Here is an 18,852-nt window from a genome sequence, read left to right as displayed (position 1 = left end):
ATGTACTCGGGTACCAAAGCTTTGTGTGTCTGTAGGTTGTACTGTGATGTGTACTGATACTTGAATACCAAATATGTGTACTTTTTACTCTACCGAACGCCCAATGCTGTAATGGTAAAGTATGGCGTAGGTTTGTAGATATAAAGGATGACATCAGCACTCCTTCAGCTCTTTGTGAATACTTCCAATAACAACGATGTCATATATCAGTGATATAACATTAGTGACGTCATATTTAGTCCGAATTACTCTGAATTTAGTCCGAATTACTCTGAACATTTGCCAATGAAGTATATTTCCGGGAGGTGGGGAAGCACTTTACACCAACCATTGTATTGTGTTTTAACGCCCAATATTAACGAACAGGAGCACACATTGCCTTGTTGTGTAACCATTATTCCGTTGTCGTTACATCATGGTGCAGTTCATGTAGTCATGGTTCCGTTGGTGTTACATCATGGTGCAGTTCATGTAGTCATGGTTCCGTTGGCGTTACATCATGGTGCAGTTCATGTAGTCATGGTTCCGTTGGCGTTACATCATGGTGCAGTTCATGTAGTCATGGTTCCGTTGGCGTTACATCACGGTGCAGTTCATGTAGTCATGGTTCCGTTGGCGTTACATCACGGTGCAGTTCATGTAGTCAGGGTTCCGTTGGCGTTACATCATGATGCAGTTCATGTTGTCATGGTTCCGTTGGCGTTACATCACGATACAGTTCATGTAGTCAGGGTTCCGTTGGCGTTACATCACGGTGCAGTTCATGTAGGTGTTATAACATGGTGAACACCGTGTTGTCATAATCCCATTGGCATTATCTCATGATGCAGTTATGTATATGAATTGCCAAATGTTATTAAATTTTCAGAAATAATGAACACAATTTTTGTACAAAAGTTAAGACATTTATGTAGATTTATCAAAATTATGTTTCACAAAGTCTCATAATTTGTCCTCCACATGCATCAAATTTGCTTTGTTTGTACATTGTTGTAAACATGTTTTTTCTCTGTACATCTAAGTTTGTGAAGAGAAATGAAATAAAGTTTTAAAGTTTCATGTAGTCATAATGACATTGTCGTTATAACATGATACACACCATGCAGTCATAATCGCATTGCCGTTATAACATGGTCATTGATAGGTTGATAGCCTCTATGCACCGCAAGCACTAGTTCGTATTTTCTTTTGTTGATTAGCGTAACTGCCTAGAGACAAGTGGAAGTGTCAATGTAGCGTCTTCTGAAGTCCGTTCATTGTGCTATGTCATTATTTTATTTAAAAGACATCAGATCCAAAACCTGCAAATACGATACCTTCCAAGAGCAAAGGAACCCCAGCATCGTAAAAATGTAACAGGGTCTAATAGCGGATAAGAAAGGAACAGCCATGGTAGCTTAAAGATAGATGTAAAATTCGGGACAGTTAATCCCATATGAGCTACAAGTATTCAGATCACATGAGCTACATGTATTCAGGCCACATGAGCTACATGTATTCAGGCCACCATTTGTAACTTCGTCATAAATCGCGTGTATCCACGTGACAAACAGTCCGTCCCGTGATGTTCATAGTCTACATTTGTCCTTAAATTACAGCGTTTATATAAGTACATACTTGTACGCAAGTAACCAACAGCTCTAATGATGAACTGTCAACAGTATTGACGTATCGGGTCATAGTTCATTGTTACACAACAACAACAACAACAACAACAACAATTGTGTCACATATGATGTTTAATGCATTAAAGCAGTAAGTCGATATATTATACACAAACCCTACAAACATTTGAGATTTGATACTATGATATGAAAAGTCGTATATAAAATATATATGCTATTGAAGGTTCCGGATATAAACACGTAGCCAAATAACGGAAATACATATCCGTTCACGCTGTAACGACATGCCCATTGACTACACCTATATGAATTACACGACTGGTGTGCTGTAAAACGATACACTGAAATTTGAACTACAGGTCTAGAAGCGTTGCTGTCTAAGTTGGATTAGCTCATCGTTTGTCCAAACTTCACTGTATTAATAGGACGTAGAACAATGTTTTATTTGCCGAAGACTGTCTCCGAAATGGTTGGTTCCGCGAACTGGACCTAAATTATCACACGACCAATATGGATGACACTATGATGTAAGGTAAATGATGGGAGAAGTTCGTTCAAATGGTGGGCTGGTGGCCATTTCGCCTTGTGTCATTATTATCTCGTTATCGACAAAACAAAATAAGAATATAAACGAAAATATCTTTATTCGTCAAAGGACAAAGTCTGTGAATCATATGGTAAACCCGCTTAAATTCGCTTTTCAAACATTTCGCCAGAAAAAGGTGTCGGTTGCCACTATATACGATGGTCACATCACGTAGAGATGCGCACTCATCCCAGATTGGCGGTGTCTTGCCATGGCTATGTAGCAGTAAAGTCAAACATCTGGCATTGGTTGTGTGGACAAGACCAGGTGAAGCCTGGAACGAGATCTGGATTATCACTATATTGTCCGTGTACACGACTCCAAGTTAATTAATTAGTAAATACGATGTCTGACTTACCCCAACCTTTTCCACGCCCGATAACATCATGTAAATATTGATTAAGCAAGACTCCCAAACATTCCTCAGCTTCATGACATTTTTCAATGATATTTGTCACCTTTTTTCAAAATTGAAAAAAAAGAGTTAACCTCTAGAATTAACAAGATGTACCTATTGTTTGAGTATATAACATCTCCGGTTGATTATTTCTCGATAAAAGAACTGAAGATAGTTCATAATATTGAGCAAAGCATGCAATGCTCGGAGGATGCATGTTTTGCCGATGTGGCGTGCAGGATTACTAGCTGATTCCAAATTTCGGAGGAATATTGAATTACAATCAAAAACAGGTGCCCTGTGAACCTTGCTACCATACTCGAATGTTTGTTTACAACTCCGAAGCTGACGTAGTTCGCAATCAAAGTAACCTAGTATGCTGGTAATATCTGTAGAAATTCAATGTGAGTACAAACGAAGTATTTCGGAACATAGACTGCCAATACAGAGTGAAAATGAACCCTCGGTATAGCTCTGTCGATGTTTGTAGGAATGCATTTACTTTTGCTTCCTGCAGAGCAACAACTGTTTTAACCTCCTTGGTTATGGTTGTAGAAAGCCACCATAACTTTTAAGCTGGAAATAATGTTAAGATGACTCGTATGGGAACCTGCCATTGTGGTTTTGGCGACGAGACGTTTATTGGCAAACACTGAACGTATACTTTACGATTATTGATCAATACTAAGTCCGCTGGTTGTTTTAACGAATCGCGTAGTTATGTATGAAGTTCCTGCGGAAATGAACCGAATTATTAGAAAGGTACACAATATATTCAATAATCCTGTTCTCACAAGCGTTTAGAAGAACAATACTTAGTAAGATGTAATCAATGTTTTGCAATTATTGTAAAATACCCCTGCTCAAGCACCTTTCCGATCGCGATCGATACCTTTGCCATCGCCACCTTCACCATACGCCCCACTCTCAGGCAATCTGTCTATACGAAGCCACCGGCTAAGTCGGTGTGTGTTTGGGAAATAATGTCAGCCTATGATCTGGAAACTGTACTGCTCGGATAAATAAACTTTTTCCAGTCGTTCAGTTTTCTAGTAATGAAACTGGAGATATGTCTCTTTGTTTTACGTAGTATAACGCTCAGTGTCAGGGCTTTGTGTGAACATGTTTAATTGTCGATAGGTGTGTATGTTGGCACATTACCTTTCTATCTAAACCAACTCTCTCCGAAATAGGTAACACGGTAGTAAGAATGTTTGAGGGGAATCGAAATCTACCATACATCCATTTAAAACGTATATGTGATCTGAATGAATTGTTTCTAACGACATTAGCCTTCATCTCGGTGTTAATATTTTCAGTGATAGCTGACACATGTTTCTCTGCTGCTGGCTATTATCACAACGCTGTTTGGAAGGCAATCAATGTTTCGAGACAAAAACAACATCTCTCAATTGATTAAATGTCACCAATACGCCCACTGTTACATGCCCACTTCTCCTTCATACAGAGAAGATAAACTTATTTGAATTACAATTTGATTGTAAAACGCCAAATGACTGACCTGATCGTGGTACTGTTGCTATCGATGTGTACACACGGTCTTCCTCCCTCTCAACATATCGCGCAACAGCTGGTGACTAGAAGAAACATGTTGAGTGTGTCAAGTGTTGTAGCTAGTTAGTAGGCTTACCTGGTATTAAGTTAAACTAATAATGTCAATAACTGAGAAGAAATGTTGTTACAAAACAAAAGCCTTACTAGACGTCATGTAGGTCCTGTGACGAAATATCTGGTCGATGATAGGGTCAAAATAATCAAACATTGAATTGATCAAACGCAAAGCAAATACTAAGTATAGGAGTGGTGACCAAAATAGCATGGAAATAATTTCAAACTGTTGCAGAATTATATTTCCTATTTCTATAGCCCTTCAAGACCTCTTTCAGAATTACTGGTGATATCGATGATTCAACGTCAACTAGGCATACAGAGGAAACGGTCATCTATCTGTAAGCGATCTGTCACAACCGCCTGTCTGAACTAGGTCAGCCTTACGTAAACCATAAATACCTAGAAATAGTCGACCAGTTTGAGTGATTAACCGGTAAACCTGGTTCAAATATTCTCTATTTTGAGAATCATGAATACAAATTCTTCAAGCTATGGACTAAATACACTGAATAGCATACGTCATAGCCCAATTAGCCAAAAGGCACAAGACTATCACATGTAAAGAAATTGAAGAAATACAACCTGTTTATCATACAATCTTATCGGCTTTCAGTTGCTGCAGAAACCGTGAACAGGATTATCATGGTATATGAACAAAATAACTCAGAACAAGATCAATGATGTGTGTCAAAATGAGAGGACCTACTGACATCAATTTGGCGAGAAGAGATGTCTTGTGGGTCATAGTCACTCAGTCAAATATGAAATAGATGTACACGTGGAACGTGTGGCGATATACCTGTACAATGAGTACGCGAACTAGAAACATACTCGGTGAAGTATTAAATTAATGTACACGTGAAACTTGTGATAATATACCTGTTCAATGAGAACGCGAACTAGAAACACACTCGGTGAAGTATTGAATTAATGTACACGTGAAACTTGTGACAATATACCTGTACAATGAGTACGCGAACTAGAAACATACTCGGTGAAGTATTAAATTAATGTACACGTGAAACTTGTGACAATATACCTGTTCAATGGGAACGCGAACTAGAAAACAAAGATATTTAAGACTATATGAGTAATCGAAGTAAACTCAGAGATGTCTGATTTATTATGTCCCCATAGAAGTCAAGTACACGTGTTCTTTAACATGTTAATGTATGATGTGACAGTGCGATATGGTTCAATGAACATCAAGCTATATTTGATGTTACAATGTTATATTGTATACAATGTGATATGGTATAATGAACATAAAGCTATATTTGATGTAACAATGTGATATGGTATAACAAGCTATATTTAGACAGTGTGGATATATAGAATTAAAAATGTTAAAATGACAAACACCTTAACGCGCAAACACATGTACGCTGCGTGATAATTGCGTGTGTTTGGAGCTCCCATCGATGGCCGTTGGCGCAATTCATCAATAACGCATAAACGTAAAGCACGTGTACATACACGGGCCACTTCTGGCAGATTCAGAAATAGCAAAAGCATCCCTTGACATGAATTGCAGTTGAAACAGCATTGCATCATCTCAAGGCAACCATCCTAGTGTGTAACACCAAAGAATAGTGTATGGCTCTTAATCTTGTTAAGCTCACCTGATATGTAAAATATTTTTACTTGATATGAAAATGACAAGGTTTCCCACTGTCGTTTGACGCAGGAATGCATTCTGTATAACATTTTTGCCAAAAGTGGCCAGGCTCTTCAATCAGTTGTGTTTATCTCTCCGTTTTCCTCTTTACTGATTTTGAATGTGACCTTAAATGTTCATTTATATCTAAGTTTTAGCATTGCTCAGCTGTCATTTCCACCTCACATCCTATTCCTCTCATCATATCGCAATCATTTTCCTTGTCATATTCCTTCTATCTACATCACACTGCTGTCTCCTGAATCAGTACTCGTCTCGACATTTTGTTTTGCCAGTTGCTTTTCGTTAGTTTCCTCTTTACCTACTAACCCCCTCTTTACCTGCTAACTTCCTCTTTTTGAGCTTATGCACCAGATGCATTCCCCAATCCTCTTTGCATTATTCGTTTGTTTTACTCCTCTGTACATCGTCCTCCATTCATGTATAGGGACATCAAGTCATCTAGGAGCCTCACAGAAATGACCTGAAGTTGATGCCATATCCCATGCTTCCTGACAATGCCACTCAATGTGTCATTCCTCCACATCACTAGTTCCTCATGTCTTCACATTTTCTCTCCCACTCATGACTCTAACCATTTCTCATTTCTCCCTTCTCTTCATACAAACTCGTCCCTACATCTCTCACCACTGCGTCCTCTTACGTCACCACTTACTACATTTTTCCACTTTTATGACTTCTCGTTTTTGTTGCTGTTTAGAAATAAAAACGATTTTTCTTTATATTTTACAATATTTATTAAACAGGTTCTCTTCAAGCGAGTGTACTCCTTGTTTTGTGTGATTTGTCCTCGTCACAACCTTAGCTTTTGAGAAGACTGAACAAACTAAAATCTTATCTTGTCTTCTCCAGCAATATTACATCTTCCACCCTAGCAATCTTGTAATTTCGTCTCAGCTATTCCCATTTCCCCTTTCCCACAATTTTACATTCTCTTCTACCTCATTCTTCATGTTCGATCATCTCACGTCCTCCACTCGTGTTGTTTCCGTGTTTCTCCCTCTCTAAACGACATTTTTCTGCCATAACTTATCAATTCTTCCGACGACCCTAATTCTTTGTCTCTCCGTCTTCTCTCTTTCCATTCTCATGTCCCTATTTCTCTCCCACGTTCTCATGTTTTCCTCTTCTGTGACTTCATTCCACTTTTTCTGCGTTATTATGACGTCACTTCCTCCACTTTTAGGACGCGAGTTCTTCAATTTCATGTCCTCTCCCACGTTCGCACGTCCTCCATCCCGCCTCCTTCCCAGTCGAGCCGTCTCTCTCTGTACATCGCTAAAGCCGGCCAACCCGCCACCATGACAGTACTACGAGATGATGGCGGTAACAGCGCTCGATGATGAAGACAAGTCGATCGATAGCCTGAATGGCCGCGGGCTAGGTTAGATAGTACGCGCGCTATCGACCGGGAGCCGTCCGAACTCGTAACAATCTAATTTTAGAACTTCCACAAGCCCAGTGGAATACTGTACACGGCGATTCCAATAAAGCTCATTATCATACATTTTGCTTAACAATATATTTCTACATTTGATATCCATTTTGGAAGTTCTGTGGGTGTTATAAGAGCCTGTGAATGTCGTTTATAAATCCTTTGTGTGTGTGTGTGTGTGTGTGTGTATGTGGAAACATCACAATCAATTCAACATCTACAGATGCTACTCGGAGATAGTCGCTTATAAAATGGAGGCTATATCCGTCTGTATGTATACAGAAATTACTTAATTTCGCCTGCAGGACTAAGTCGAACCCAAAACAGCGTTAACCGATAGCTCATGGTCAAAAATCCTTCCGGTCAGGTAAATAGTACATTGATTTTCTACATCATTAACTACCACATCCAGGTATATTGAAAAACAAAAAAGGTTTATCATGATGTGACACGACTTTGTCTTGCATTAAGTTAATCTACAAAGCATAACTTGATTTGTTGCTTTAGCGACAGATTATGCAAAATTATATTTCATGGAAAGACATTCCATTTATTTCACACGGTTTTAAATACACATGCACTTGACGTTTTTTAAATCCAATATTGAACATTATTTTGTGTTATTTATTTATTTTTAAATGTGACTTTCTGTCATCTGTAGTCTATCCAAGGTATCAACACTGTAGGCCCGTAGCATTGAGACGGAAAAAAAATCAAATGTATGATGCAGTTAATTTATTTTAGCTCTACTCTATCTGTATCTTACTGAAATGTGTTAATATCTATGTGCGCCTTTTGAACAATCATTTGATTACGTTCAAAATGGCGCTACAGTACCACTGTACCTGACGTTAACAATTAACGTCAATTAGCAACGCGGAAGTTATCTCTTAGTCATCTAAACCACGATAACTGTTTATTAACATTACAGTCGTCAGACTATATCAAGTGTCAGACAGAGGTTAATTATCTATTGGATTTTAATAGTTCAGTAATGTCGACACAGAAACAAGCTACAACAATTCCTCGCTATCCGCCGGGATGTCCGCGTTCCCGCTTCGTCTGAAATACTATGTCCCATGACAGGATGGTAGAAATAGCCACCGTCCCTGCATTCACAATGTAGTCATCAATACCATGTACTCTTGATTTCTTGACCAAATCAACTTTAAAGAATTGTTCATTCGATACAACATGTTTTCATGGCCCACTTGGCTTGAGATAATGTTGAAATTTTCCGCCCGAGACAAAATCAGGTGCTTTGGGGACAGTTCCTCCAGTTTTACAATCCAGATTCATTAAAGAGTGATTTCATTATCTTCTGTTTGAATTGTAATCAGTAGACGGGACACATTTGAACATCTGCATGTTAGAGTACTGATCTCGGATACTGGTACAGACGTAACTACAGAGACAAATCAGGTGTGAAACATAAATACTGACATCGGGAGTAACCTTGTACCTTCACATCTACACCTGTATATGTGACGTAATAAGACATTCCCTGTAAAAACTTCTTTTTTTTTTATGTTGATGACTTCAAAATCAAAACATTTTTGCGAGATTATTTCCTTGCACGTTTAACATAAGGCATCGAGTTAACCAGAGGTAATCAAAGGTAGCGTAGTGCTGAGGCTAATTGTGAGATAGATGTAATTCCGACGGATGGGATTCAGGAGAGGAGTCAGTAGCTGGGAGTTCAAAAGGTAAGACGTTAATAAGGCTGGGAAGGCAGACAGGAAGGCAAACATGTGAGGCATTGGTAGGGAAGGCGGAGGTTGACAGAGGGAGGTAAACAGGTGAAACATGTGTAGGGAAGGCGGAGGAAGACAGAGGGAGGTAAACAGGTGAAGCATTTGTAGGGAAGACGGAGGTAGAGAGGTCAACATGGATGATCTTTGAATTGGATATGATTAGGGGGACACGGGTCAGTATTGAAGAGGTATGAGTTTCTTTATAATATTCATTTGAACTTATGTGGCCTGTATAGACCTGCATAACACGTATTTTCAAAATGAAAGACTTACTTCCGCTTCGATGTTTTTTGCCCGGTTTAACTTCCGCTTCGTTGTTGATTGCCTGGTTAACTTCCGCTTTGTTGTTGATTGTCCTGGTTAACTTCCGATTCGTTGTTGATTGTCCTGGTTAACTTCCGATTCGTTGTTGATTGTCCTGGTTAACTTCCGCTTTGTTGTTGATTGTCCTGGTTAACTTCCGATTCGTTGTTGATTGTCCTGGTTAACTTCCGCTTTGTTGTTGATTGTCTTGGTTAACTTTCGATTCGTTGTTGATTGTCCTGTTTAACTTCCGATTCGTTGTTGATTGTCCTGGTTAACTTCCGCTTCGTTGTTGATTGTCCTGGTTAACTTCCGATTCGTTGTTGATTGTGCTGTTAAACTTTCGCCTCGTTGTTGATTGTGCTGGTTAACTTCCGCCTTGTTGTTGATTGTCCTGGTTAACTTTCGCCTCGTTGTTGATTGTCCTGTTTAACTTACGATTCGTTGTCGATTGTCCTGGTTAACTTTCGCCTCGTTGTTGATTGTGCTGTTTAACTTCTGCTTGTTGTTTGTTAATATCAATAATTCATTAATTAATATTCGAAAATTAACGTTTCAATAATATTAAAAAAGACTTATAGATTTTAATAAAGGTCTTCTTCACAACGGTTTTTTTTCGTGTGTCAATGTACTTCGTATCATCTAAAAATTATGAATAGATTTAAGTAAAAGGTATGGTAAAACAGTCCAAGTTAACAACGCTAACGTATCGCATTAACAACCATCTTTGATGCATTGTATGTGTGTCTTCGTGAGCTAACGAGATTTTACAGTCTATTATTTGACAATAATTTCACCTCGTGAGCTAACGTGGTACACAGATCTATGTAAATAGAGATACCTGGTGTACTGATCTGTATGCAAATAAAGAATCTCGTTTGAACGAGATTTGACAGTGTTGCCTACCTATTACACTGATCTGTATGTAAATAGAGAATCTCGTTTGAACGAGATTTCACTGTTACCTACCTGGTACACAAATCTGATACTGGAGGTGCCGCTTTCTTTGATGATTGCCACAAACCGATAACGATACACCAGTGTAAAACACCGACGTAATACTTTAACACGATTTTGCCATAAGGAGTTGGCAGCTTTTCCATAACATACTGTAAAAAGCCAAGCTTCGCAACTGCTCGAGTCTACAAGGATTGGTTGTGGATGTTTTGTTGGATACAGTGATGTCCTGTAACTTCAGAGATCAATGCTGCAAGTGAATAAAGGATTAAATCTGTAATCACTAGATACTGGGGCTTATGCTACATAATAAATCTACAATCCAAATGAATATTTCCTGAATACACGTGCAAACGAAAACAGGTAGTCGATGCTTTTTGATTTGTCGATATTTTGTTAAATCAACAACCAAACCATTAAACTTCACTATCGTATCAGTTACGGTTAGATGGTGTGAATTTAGATGAATTCGCACTCACAAACAAATCGGTTAGTTTGGTAAAATCCATCGGGAAAGGAAACTTTGCGTAGTTTCATTGAATTAACGTAGGTATAAATTGAAATAGCTGTCATTGATATCAGATATGACACAGTTGTTAACGTAGGTATGAATTGAAATAGCTGCCAGTGATATCAGATCTGACACAATTGTTAACGTAGGTATAAATTGAAACAGCTGCCAGTGATATCAGATCTGACACAATTGTTCTACCTGATATTGTTTTCTTGACATTTCTTCGTTACGTTTATAACACATGCATTTCAGTAGCACAAATTTCCGAACGGCGTAATTTAGAGTCCTCGGGTCGCGTATTTGTGCCCAGACTCTATGTTATAACTTGGACATTTATTCTGGAAGCGTTCATTTCAAAATATGCTGCAGTGCATTTAGTTTGAATTCCTTATGTCGACGGGAGTTCATGTCTGGTACAAATTTATATAAGAATAGGTGATCAGATGTAGACAACTATGCAAAAAGGGTCAACGCAAACATTTGAGTAATTAAAAGAACTTCGAAATTCCTCCGCAAAGTGTAATTCATAATTTTGTTCAAATCCAACCCCATCTAGAATGTGCGCCACAGGCATATTACCACTGAAAACGTCCGAGAACGGTAAGCAAATCTTACCCAATGTATTTACTTACACAGAAGACAGTGTCTTTAAGGATTGCAATATCTAGAGTATCACCGCCTTAAAGTCGACAGGGCAGAAGTTTACATATTATTGAATGGAGTAGACAAATGTGAAATAGGCCAGATGCTGCAATCACCAATAGAACATTAAGAGGGGACTCTAAAAATAATTGTTAAAAGCAATTGTAACCCAGCGTTACACAATAAAAACTGAATACCAGGAAATTCAGTTTACCGGATAGTGTGAGGACCACTGGGATCATCCATACAGAGGAAGTAGTTCCCCTGAAAAAATCTGAATTCTAATTCAGATTGAACTACCCATTCAAATTTAAGACACTGAACGGAGGGGACACCTATTTCAAATAAGCAAAGACCTCAACAGCATGTAACAAGCAATACTGATACATACGCGCAATTATCAGTTACGTCATTACTTCAAGCGAAGATGTTACGTCACCTATTATATTATTCGTCAATCGTTGTTTAACTTGCAGTTAAAAATAGAGCATTTGCACATGCCAAATGTCGCCATGCACACATGCGTTCATACGTGCAGCGAAAAAAAAATCTGTCTGCGCGCTAAAAATAGTACCTAGTCATTAGGATGATATGCTGTCTAAGTGTGGCAGCGCGGATCCAGATGGTCACAATGAACCGAAATGTACACTATACTATACGGGACATGGAAACGTGCTGTATTATACAGAATTTACATCCATACATAGCATTCGAGCATGAACCATAGACACGGTTTGGTCGGCACTACTCTCAATTGTTGGAATTAAAATATAACATGCACACTATTGATCGGCTGGTGTGTGTGTTTCGCCTCTCCGCCATATCCACACATTTGGTCTGGCGCTACCAGAGTGAGGGGAGCCGGGAAAAAGTCGCGGATGGCGGCCATTTGACACAAACACACATATCAACAACGTAGTGGTAGGCTGGTGCTAAAATGGCGATCTCTGACGATCGGTGTGTCGTCTGTGTACTTCAATAGACATGTGCCTGTTGTCCATGAATGATATAAGGGCATCTCAATACTGATACATACGTATATATCTGAACAGTCGAGTTTGACGCTGAAACGAGAAAGAAATCAAATTGAAACGGTGATTGAAACCAATATATAAACTAACTATAATGTCTATCAGATAATTCTGTCTGTCCAGCACTCGCCCATATGTTGGACTAATAGGATACGATGAGCTATCGGGTATACTGTATCACCTCTAGGTTTTAATGCAAAATAAATAGAGTATTATTTACACACAGTTCACTTTACTGCAAGTGTTCATTCTATAGTAAAACATAATATGAAAACATGAAAACCGCACGACCCTGAACTTTAGCGTACATGCAAAAGCCCACTTGTTGTGCGTATTACAGTGCTAGAGATGCACAAGTGTCCCTCCTCTCGAGAAGTGATATCATTTAACATGACACACCAGTACATGGTATACTTGACATTCCTTTCTAGCATTCCTAGTCTCAGCAGTTTGAGGTCAATGAAAACATCTACAGTAAGTCAACTTAGCATTGTCCGAGTGTTGAGGATACAATGTCCTCTGATAAGTATCATATCCTGTCATGTACTCTTCGCTGTCCCCCATTACAGATCACACCACATGCTACTGAAACATTAAAACATATTTACTATCTATAAATATCTCAAAGATTGAAGCATTATCTTGACCTGTGTTCTCGTTTTGTGTAATTCATGAATCACGATTTTCAACAGCACAAGGGCGTTTTTGAACCTGGAAATGAATGAAATACCTCGTGATGTTGACGTGATGCGGAAGTGACATTTACACCAAATTCCGTGTCAAGGAAATACCTTGTCTCTCTGATTCAATACCTTTTCATTCTCACTTCAACTCGAGATTTATTGGCGATATTGACCTTTGACCTATATTTCTTTGAGCAAATTGACCCCTTGGCCCATTGCTATTGATATCATTCCTCATGGTTTCTGTGCAGTTGGCAAGGCAAGTGGTTATGTCTGTCTAGCTTGGAGTATTAGAAGCCATGATATATGTTTCGCCATGAATAATATATACACATTTCCTGGCGTGTGGAATAATGGTACACAATAGCTTTTTATGTCGACGTTGGATGTCTGAAACATCTCACGCTTACATCATGTTGTATTTTACCTAATGACAAAGGCAGTACTCGAACTACAAGTTCATTTGGAACACAAACCTGAACTCTTTTTAGTAATGAGCAAGCTACCAGAGCCGAATGCTTGGCAGGAACTACATAATGCATTGATATATTCATTTAGGTGACTCGAAACATAAAATTTAAAGTGATTATTTTGATAAATGCTACATTGAAGCTCATCTATCCCATCAGGAATCCTTTCCATGCGTACATCCAATATCCTTTTTCTATTTGTTCCAAATTTTCACTAAAATATCAAGTAATATCAATTGTGTATTGCTTGCCAAATCTACCAAATTGACATCATATTAACGACCTGAGGTATTTGCACAGCTCTTGCCCAGTAATCTAGATAGCTCGGTCTTCGTCTACAACATTCATTCCTTGTCCTAGTCCTGCACATGGACCACTACTTATCCTTTGTCCAGTATCCACATGGACCGCGATTCCTTCCTAACACGTTTAGATATGAACATCGTTTTTCTAGTATTTCGCATGGACTGCTATTCCTTCCAAACTGTTTTGAGTATAACACCACTTGTCCAGTATTCGGCCCAGAACAACATTACTTCATTACACTTGTTCATATAAACATCCGTTGTCCGTTTTTCAAAATGTATCTACCCCTTTCCCATTTACATTGCAGCATAAGGTCGTACCCAATATCACAGATATATTTGACTTTACCATTTCCAGAGATCAAGAAATGTGAAAGCTCTTTCATTTTCCTCTTTGTAACTTGGGCATGGTTCTAAGAATGTAAACTGTGTATGCGTTTTGTTCAGTATAAGGCTACTTCCTTGTGTATGAAGTTTGGTCAGGGTTTTGTTTTCATACAGGAACTTAGGTCATTGCCATATCTTGTTTATTTTGTATTCGTTGAAAATGTGGTCACATTTTAATTTATTTGTTTACATAATCATCCATGAAGCTTGATACTAATATCATTTTCTATGTTCACAGAATTATCCATGAAGGTGGATACTAATATCATTTTTCTATGTTCACAGAATTATCCATGAAGGTGGATTTACAAGTGAAGATAACAAACAGTACAAACCCGTGGTGTATAGTAACACTATCCAGTCCCTGGTCGCCATTGTTCGCGCCATGAGCACACTCAACATCCCGTACGGCGATAACGAACGAGAGGTGAGGCCCTTGACACGTGACCAACTCAAAATATTACTTATGGTCTCGCATAAAATATCAGAGAATATCATTGCAAACATTTTATTCCTTTCACATTAATGTTTGTATGCAATACGACAAAGACTATGATATCGACACAACTACTGAATGACTGATACATCCAATGGCAGCTCTTGCGACAACTGCCAGTCAAGGTCATGGGTATGCATTTGATGTATTGTCATGAAATACGAGCAGCCTCCACCTCTTACTGATAAAGTAAAATTGTTGAGAATGTCCAATCCAAAAATACCGGAATGGTTCATACATAGAAGAATATGAAAGACCAAAATAATTCTCTATGAACAGGGCTATACCATATACATGAATAGTTCTGCTTTGGCGCCTAAATATATAGAGGCTTATTTGCAAACAATTCTAACGCAAACTATTTTTTGGATTATTTATTATTTAATTGCAAAGTTAGATAAGAAAATCTACATAAAATGTGTTATAACTAATTTTCAAAAACAAAACAAAAAACAAACAAAAAAACATTGGTTTGTATGTCCTCATCACACCGTAAAATCCATTAAATCTCGTTTGTTGAGAAACAACTGGAGAGAAATTAAATAAATAATCAATTTATACAGTATTCTAAAACTCCAGACGAAATTAGATAAATAATCATTTCATGCAATATTTCAAAACTTGAGAGGAAAATAAGCAACCATAAATTTATACAATACTGTAAACCGCGAGAGGAAATTATATATAAATAATTAATTGATACAATATTGTAAAACTCGAGAGGGAATTGGATAAAAAAATCAATTTATACAATATTGTAGAACAAAACATTGCAAGCAACTGCAAGCTACTTTACAATTAGGCCATCACCTATTAATGACATGCCATTTAGTGTTATTCGCCTTAGAGTCCGTGTTTAAATAGAGGCACGTGAGGAAGGAATTATTTCTATGACTTTGTCATAATTGTTTAGATATCAACAGGTCAACTATATATATTATTGTTATCGACTAGATAATGGATGTTTTTGTTTGTTTGTTTTCCATGTAATTTAATCCTTTTTGGGGAAAAAAGAAATGTTTTGTACCCAAATGATGTCTCTGTTAATGTTCGTCAAGCAAACGTTGCCTAACAATCAGTAAGTGTATAGCTTTTCGGAATGATTAGCTATGTATCCGTAGATCACGAGAGCGTTTGACTGACAGGAAGAAGCAGGTATCTCGGTCCATCCGATGCCGTTGTAGATCTGTGTACATCTAATGCTTTGAACAGCGATATTTTGTTGGCGTATGGAGAGAGTGACTCATCCGTGTGCCTGCTAGAATATAGGAATGAACGGAGAGTCTCATTAACAGGCAAACCAAATATAACTCTCTGGGCTGGGCTTTTGGGTCCTGCTGCAGGGATACTCAGATTTTAAAATAGATACAGCTGCTGCATTACACGGAGTGAATCTATACTCTCCCACAAATTTAGTCTCTCTGTGTTGAGGAGGATCCTAGATATAGACCAAACGCCCCGCACGTGTGTGAAGAACTAGCTCGTGAGTTCACGAGGGATGTGTGTAGTAGCTTGTTAGAAGACGGAAGGTGATGTTTATAGTACGCCAAGAGGGAATTCATGATATAAGGACCATATGTTTGGTCAACAATAACGATAAATCAAGCGTACCTGGACAATGATTATCATTGTATTATAAACAGCGGACGACACAATACAAATACAGACGCGGATAGTAGAGACAGATGTTTACCTAGTTACTCACATTGACGGATGCGATTTTGCTATCTATATATACCCATAGATTATTTTAATGAACTTCCGGTAGTTCCGGATTGTCTATACATGTAATTGAAGAGATAAAGATAAAATGAACTCCAAATAGTTGCCCGGCAAAGGTATCAGAATAAATCAGATAAGTGTTTAAAATGTCCTGTCTGTTGCCGAGCAGAAAATTATGTATTAATAATAATATAGCTCTGATTATTATCTTATACAAGAGCAGGTCATGTATAATCACAGACGTAATATTAACATAGAAACTTTGTCTCATAAACCTTGATGTACCTGTATTAGGACGATATATAGACGTACGATGACATTTGATGACGACATTACATTTTTGGACATCACATACCATGATACTGCTGTAAAACCCTTCAGACTTTGGACATTACATTTTTGGACATCACATACCATGATACTGCTGTAAAACCCTTCAGACTTTGGACATTACATGTTTGGACATCACATACCATGATACTGCTGTAAAACCCTTCAGACTTTGGACATTACATGTTTGGACATCACATACCATGATACTGCTGTAAAACCCTTCAGACTTTGGATATGTCTTGTATAAGGCTTGTATGACAACAGACATAATTTAAACACAGAGAAACTGGATAAAGTCTCATACACACATACAGCTGCTTAAGACGCTATATCGACACACAATGTATTATGCTTACCTCTATATTATGTTACTAGTATATTAATTAATGTATTGTTATTGTTAGACCTACTGTCCTTACATGCCTCATTGTGTTTACATTTCTTACTGGCCAGATTTTGTTAGGTTTATCATATTAGCCTTCCGGTTATTATACTACTTCCTGTTAAACTTGGTTTATACCTTTGGATTGTTTTAAAACTTTCAACAACCCTATTGGTCCAGTAATGATTGATAATTGTATATATCCTATCCACAGATACAATGATTTTGTATATATCCTGATGTTAGGGCATTCACAAAACAGTTTTATTATGATGTAATCTTGAACTGTCATTTGTACAAGATATAACCATTTTTTACCGTTTTTATGCTCTTTGATAGCAATAACAAGGTAGTAATTACTGATTATGAAAAGTATTGGGTTGCATTTGATGAGCTAAACATTGCGGGGGGGTGATCGACATCCAAAGATCTCACAAACTGGTTGGCATAACAACCAGTGCCGGTTGCACAAAGACTCATTACCTTTGAGATCCATTAACCTAATTCTTCTGTAACAATGAGGAATTTATGAAATTTTAGCCTGTCATTAATCTTTAAATGTCTTAAAATCGAACGAAGACTAGCTTTGTTTTATATAAGCACGATATGAACAAATGAGTTAACGTCAAGCTTTTGAATTGGAATGAATGCGATATAGGTCTAAACGTTGTGATTTGCTGTATGATTCTGATTGTGGTTTTATTTTTTCCTTTCGACTACAGGAGACAAAGGTAGTATTATCATTGTAATTCCTCCACATCTCGTCAACACTTTGAATGCATTTATTTCTATTATTTTCTCACCGGTTTTGTAGAAATGGGCACACTTAATTGATAAACACATGCTTTATTATAATTAACCTTTCTCATCCCCTTCATACTCGAGGTTTTTTTCTGCAGTTAGGTTTTTTCTCTCGGTGATATTATACCAATTAACATAAGATCGTTCAGATACCACCCCTTACTGGTTTCTAGACCTCACAAAGTATTTTGATGTTTTATTTCTTATATAAATACGATATAGTGTATATCACATGACCACTTTAATATTTCACCAAATATTTTATTTTTCATTAATGATTTTATTTGCATTTGCCATGTTTCACCAACTTCGGTATTGTTTACACCTTATATATGATATAAATCTGGCTGTTATCGTAGAATTAAAACAAAGACTTTTCACTTGTTTGTCATTCACCGTCTTTCTATATTAATTAGCTTAACTAGAATTTCTCTATCCGTCGGTTAGAAACAAGGTTTATTTTTAAACAGTTTCTGATTGGCCTATTGTAACTAGATCGTAGTTGTTTTTTAACCAAATCGTTATTTAGTTTTATCCTACTAATGTTTGATCCACTATATGAAAACTTTTGACATTTTACTTTTTTTACTCTTTTCTTCCATGTTGTATTAGTTGAGAACCTTTTTATATCCACGGAACAGATTTTTTATTTTTTTTATTTTGATGGATGATTCATATTTCCATTGATATTGGAACTGGACTCGACTGCATTATAATGA

At 37.5% G+C, this 18,852-nt stretch overlaps 1 protein-coding gene across 2 annotated transcripts in view; it reads left to right on the top strand.

Annotated features, from left to right (window-relative positions):
- Positions 1 to 18,852, top strand: part of LOC117338230 (guanine nucleotide-binding protein G(o) subunit alpha) — a 44,210-nt gene that overhangs the window by 8,696 nt on the left and 16,662 nt on the right. The window contains exons 3-4 of one of the 2 annotated variants that reach the window (XM_033899493.1): positions 14,685 to 14,826; positions 18,055 to 18,063. In XM_033899493.1, the coding sequence (XP_033755384.1) occupies positions 14,685 to 14,826; positions 18,055 to 18,063 (151 nt within the window). The remainder of the gene's footprint in view (positions 1 to 14,684; positions 14,827 to 18,054; positions 18,064 to 18,852) is intronic. The other variant, XM_033899494.1, reaches the window with a different exon arrangement.

This window comes from Pecten maximus, chromosome 11 (assembly GCF_902652985.1).
Source record: "Pecten maximus chromosome 11, xPecMax1.1, whole genome shotgun sequence".
In the NCBI taxonomy this organism is placed as follows: domain Eukaryota; kingdom Metazoa; phylum Mollusca; class Bivalvia; order Pectinida; family Pectinidae; genus Pecten; species Pecten maximus.
Note: the sequence above shows the minus strand (reverse complement) of the source record. Positions and strands in the feature narration are given on the sequence as shown.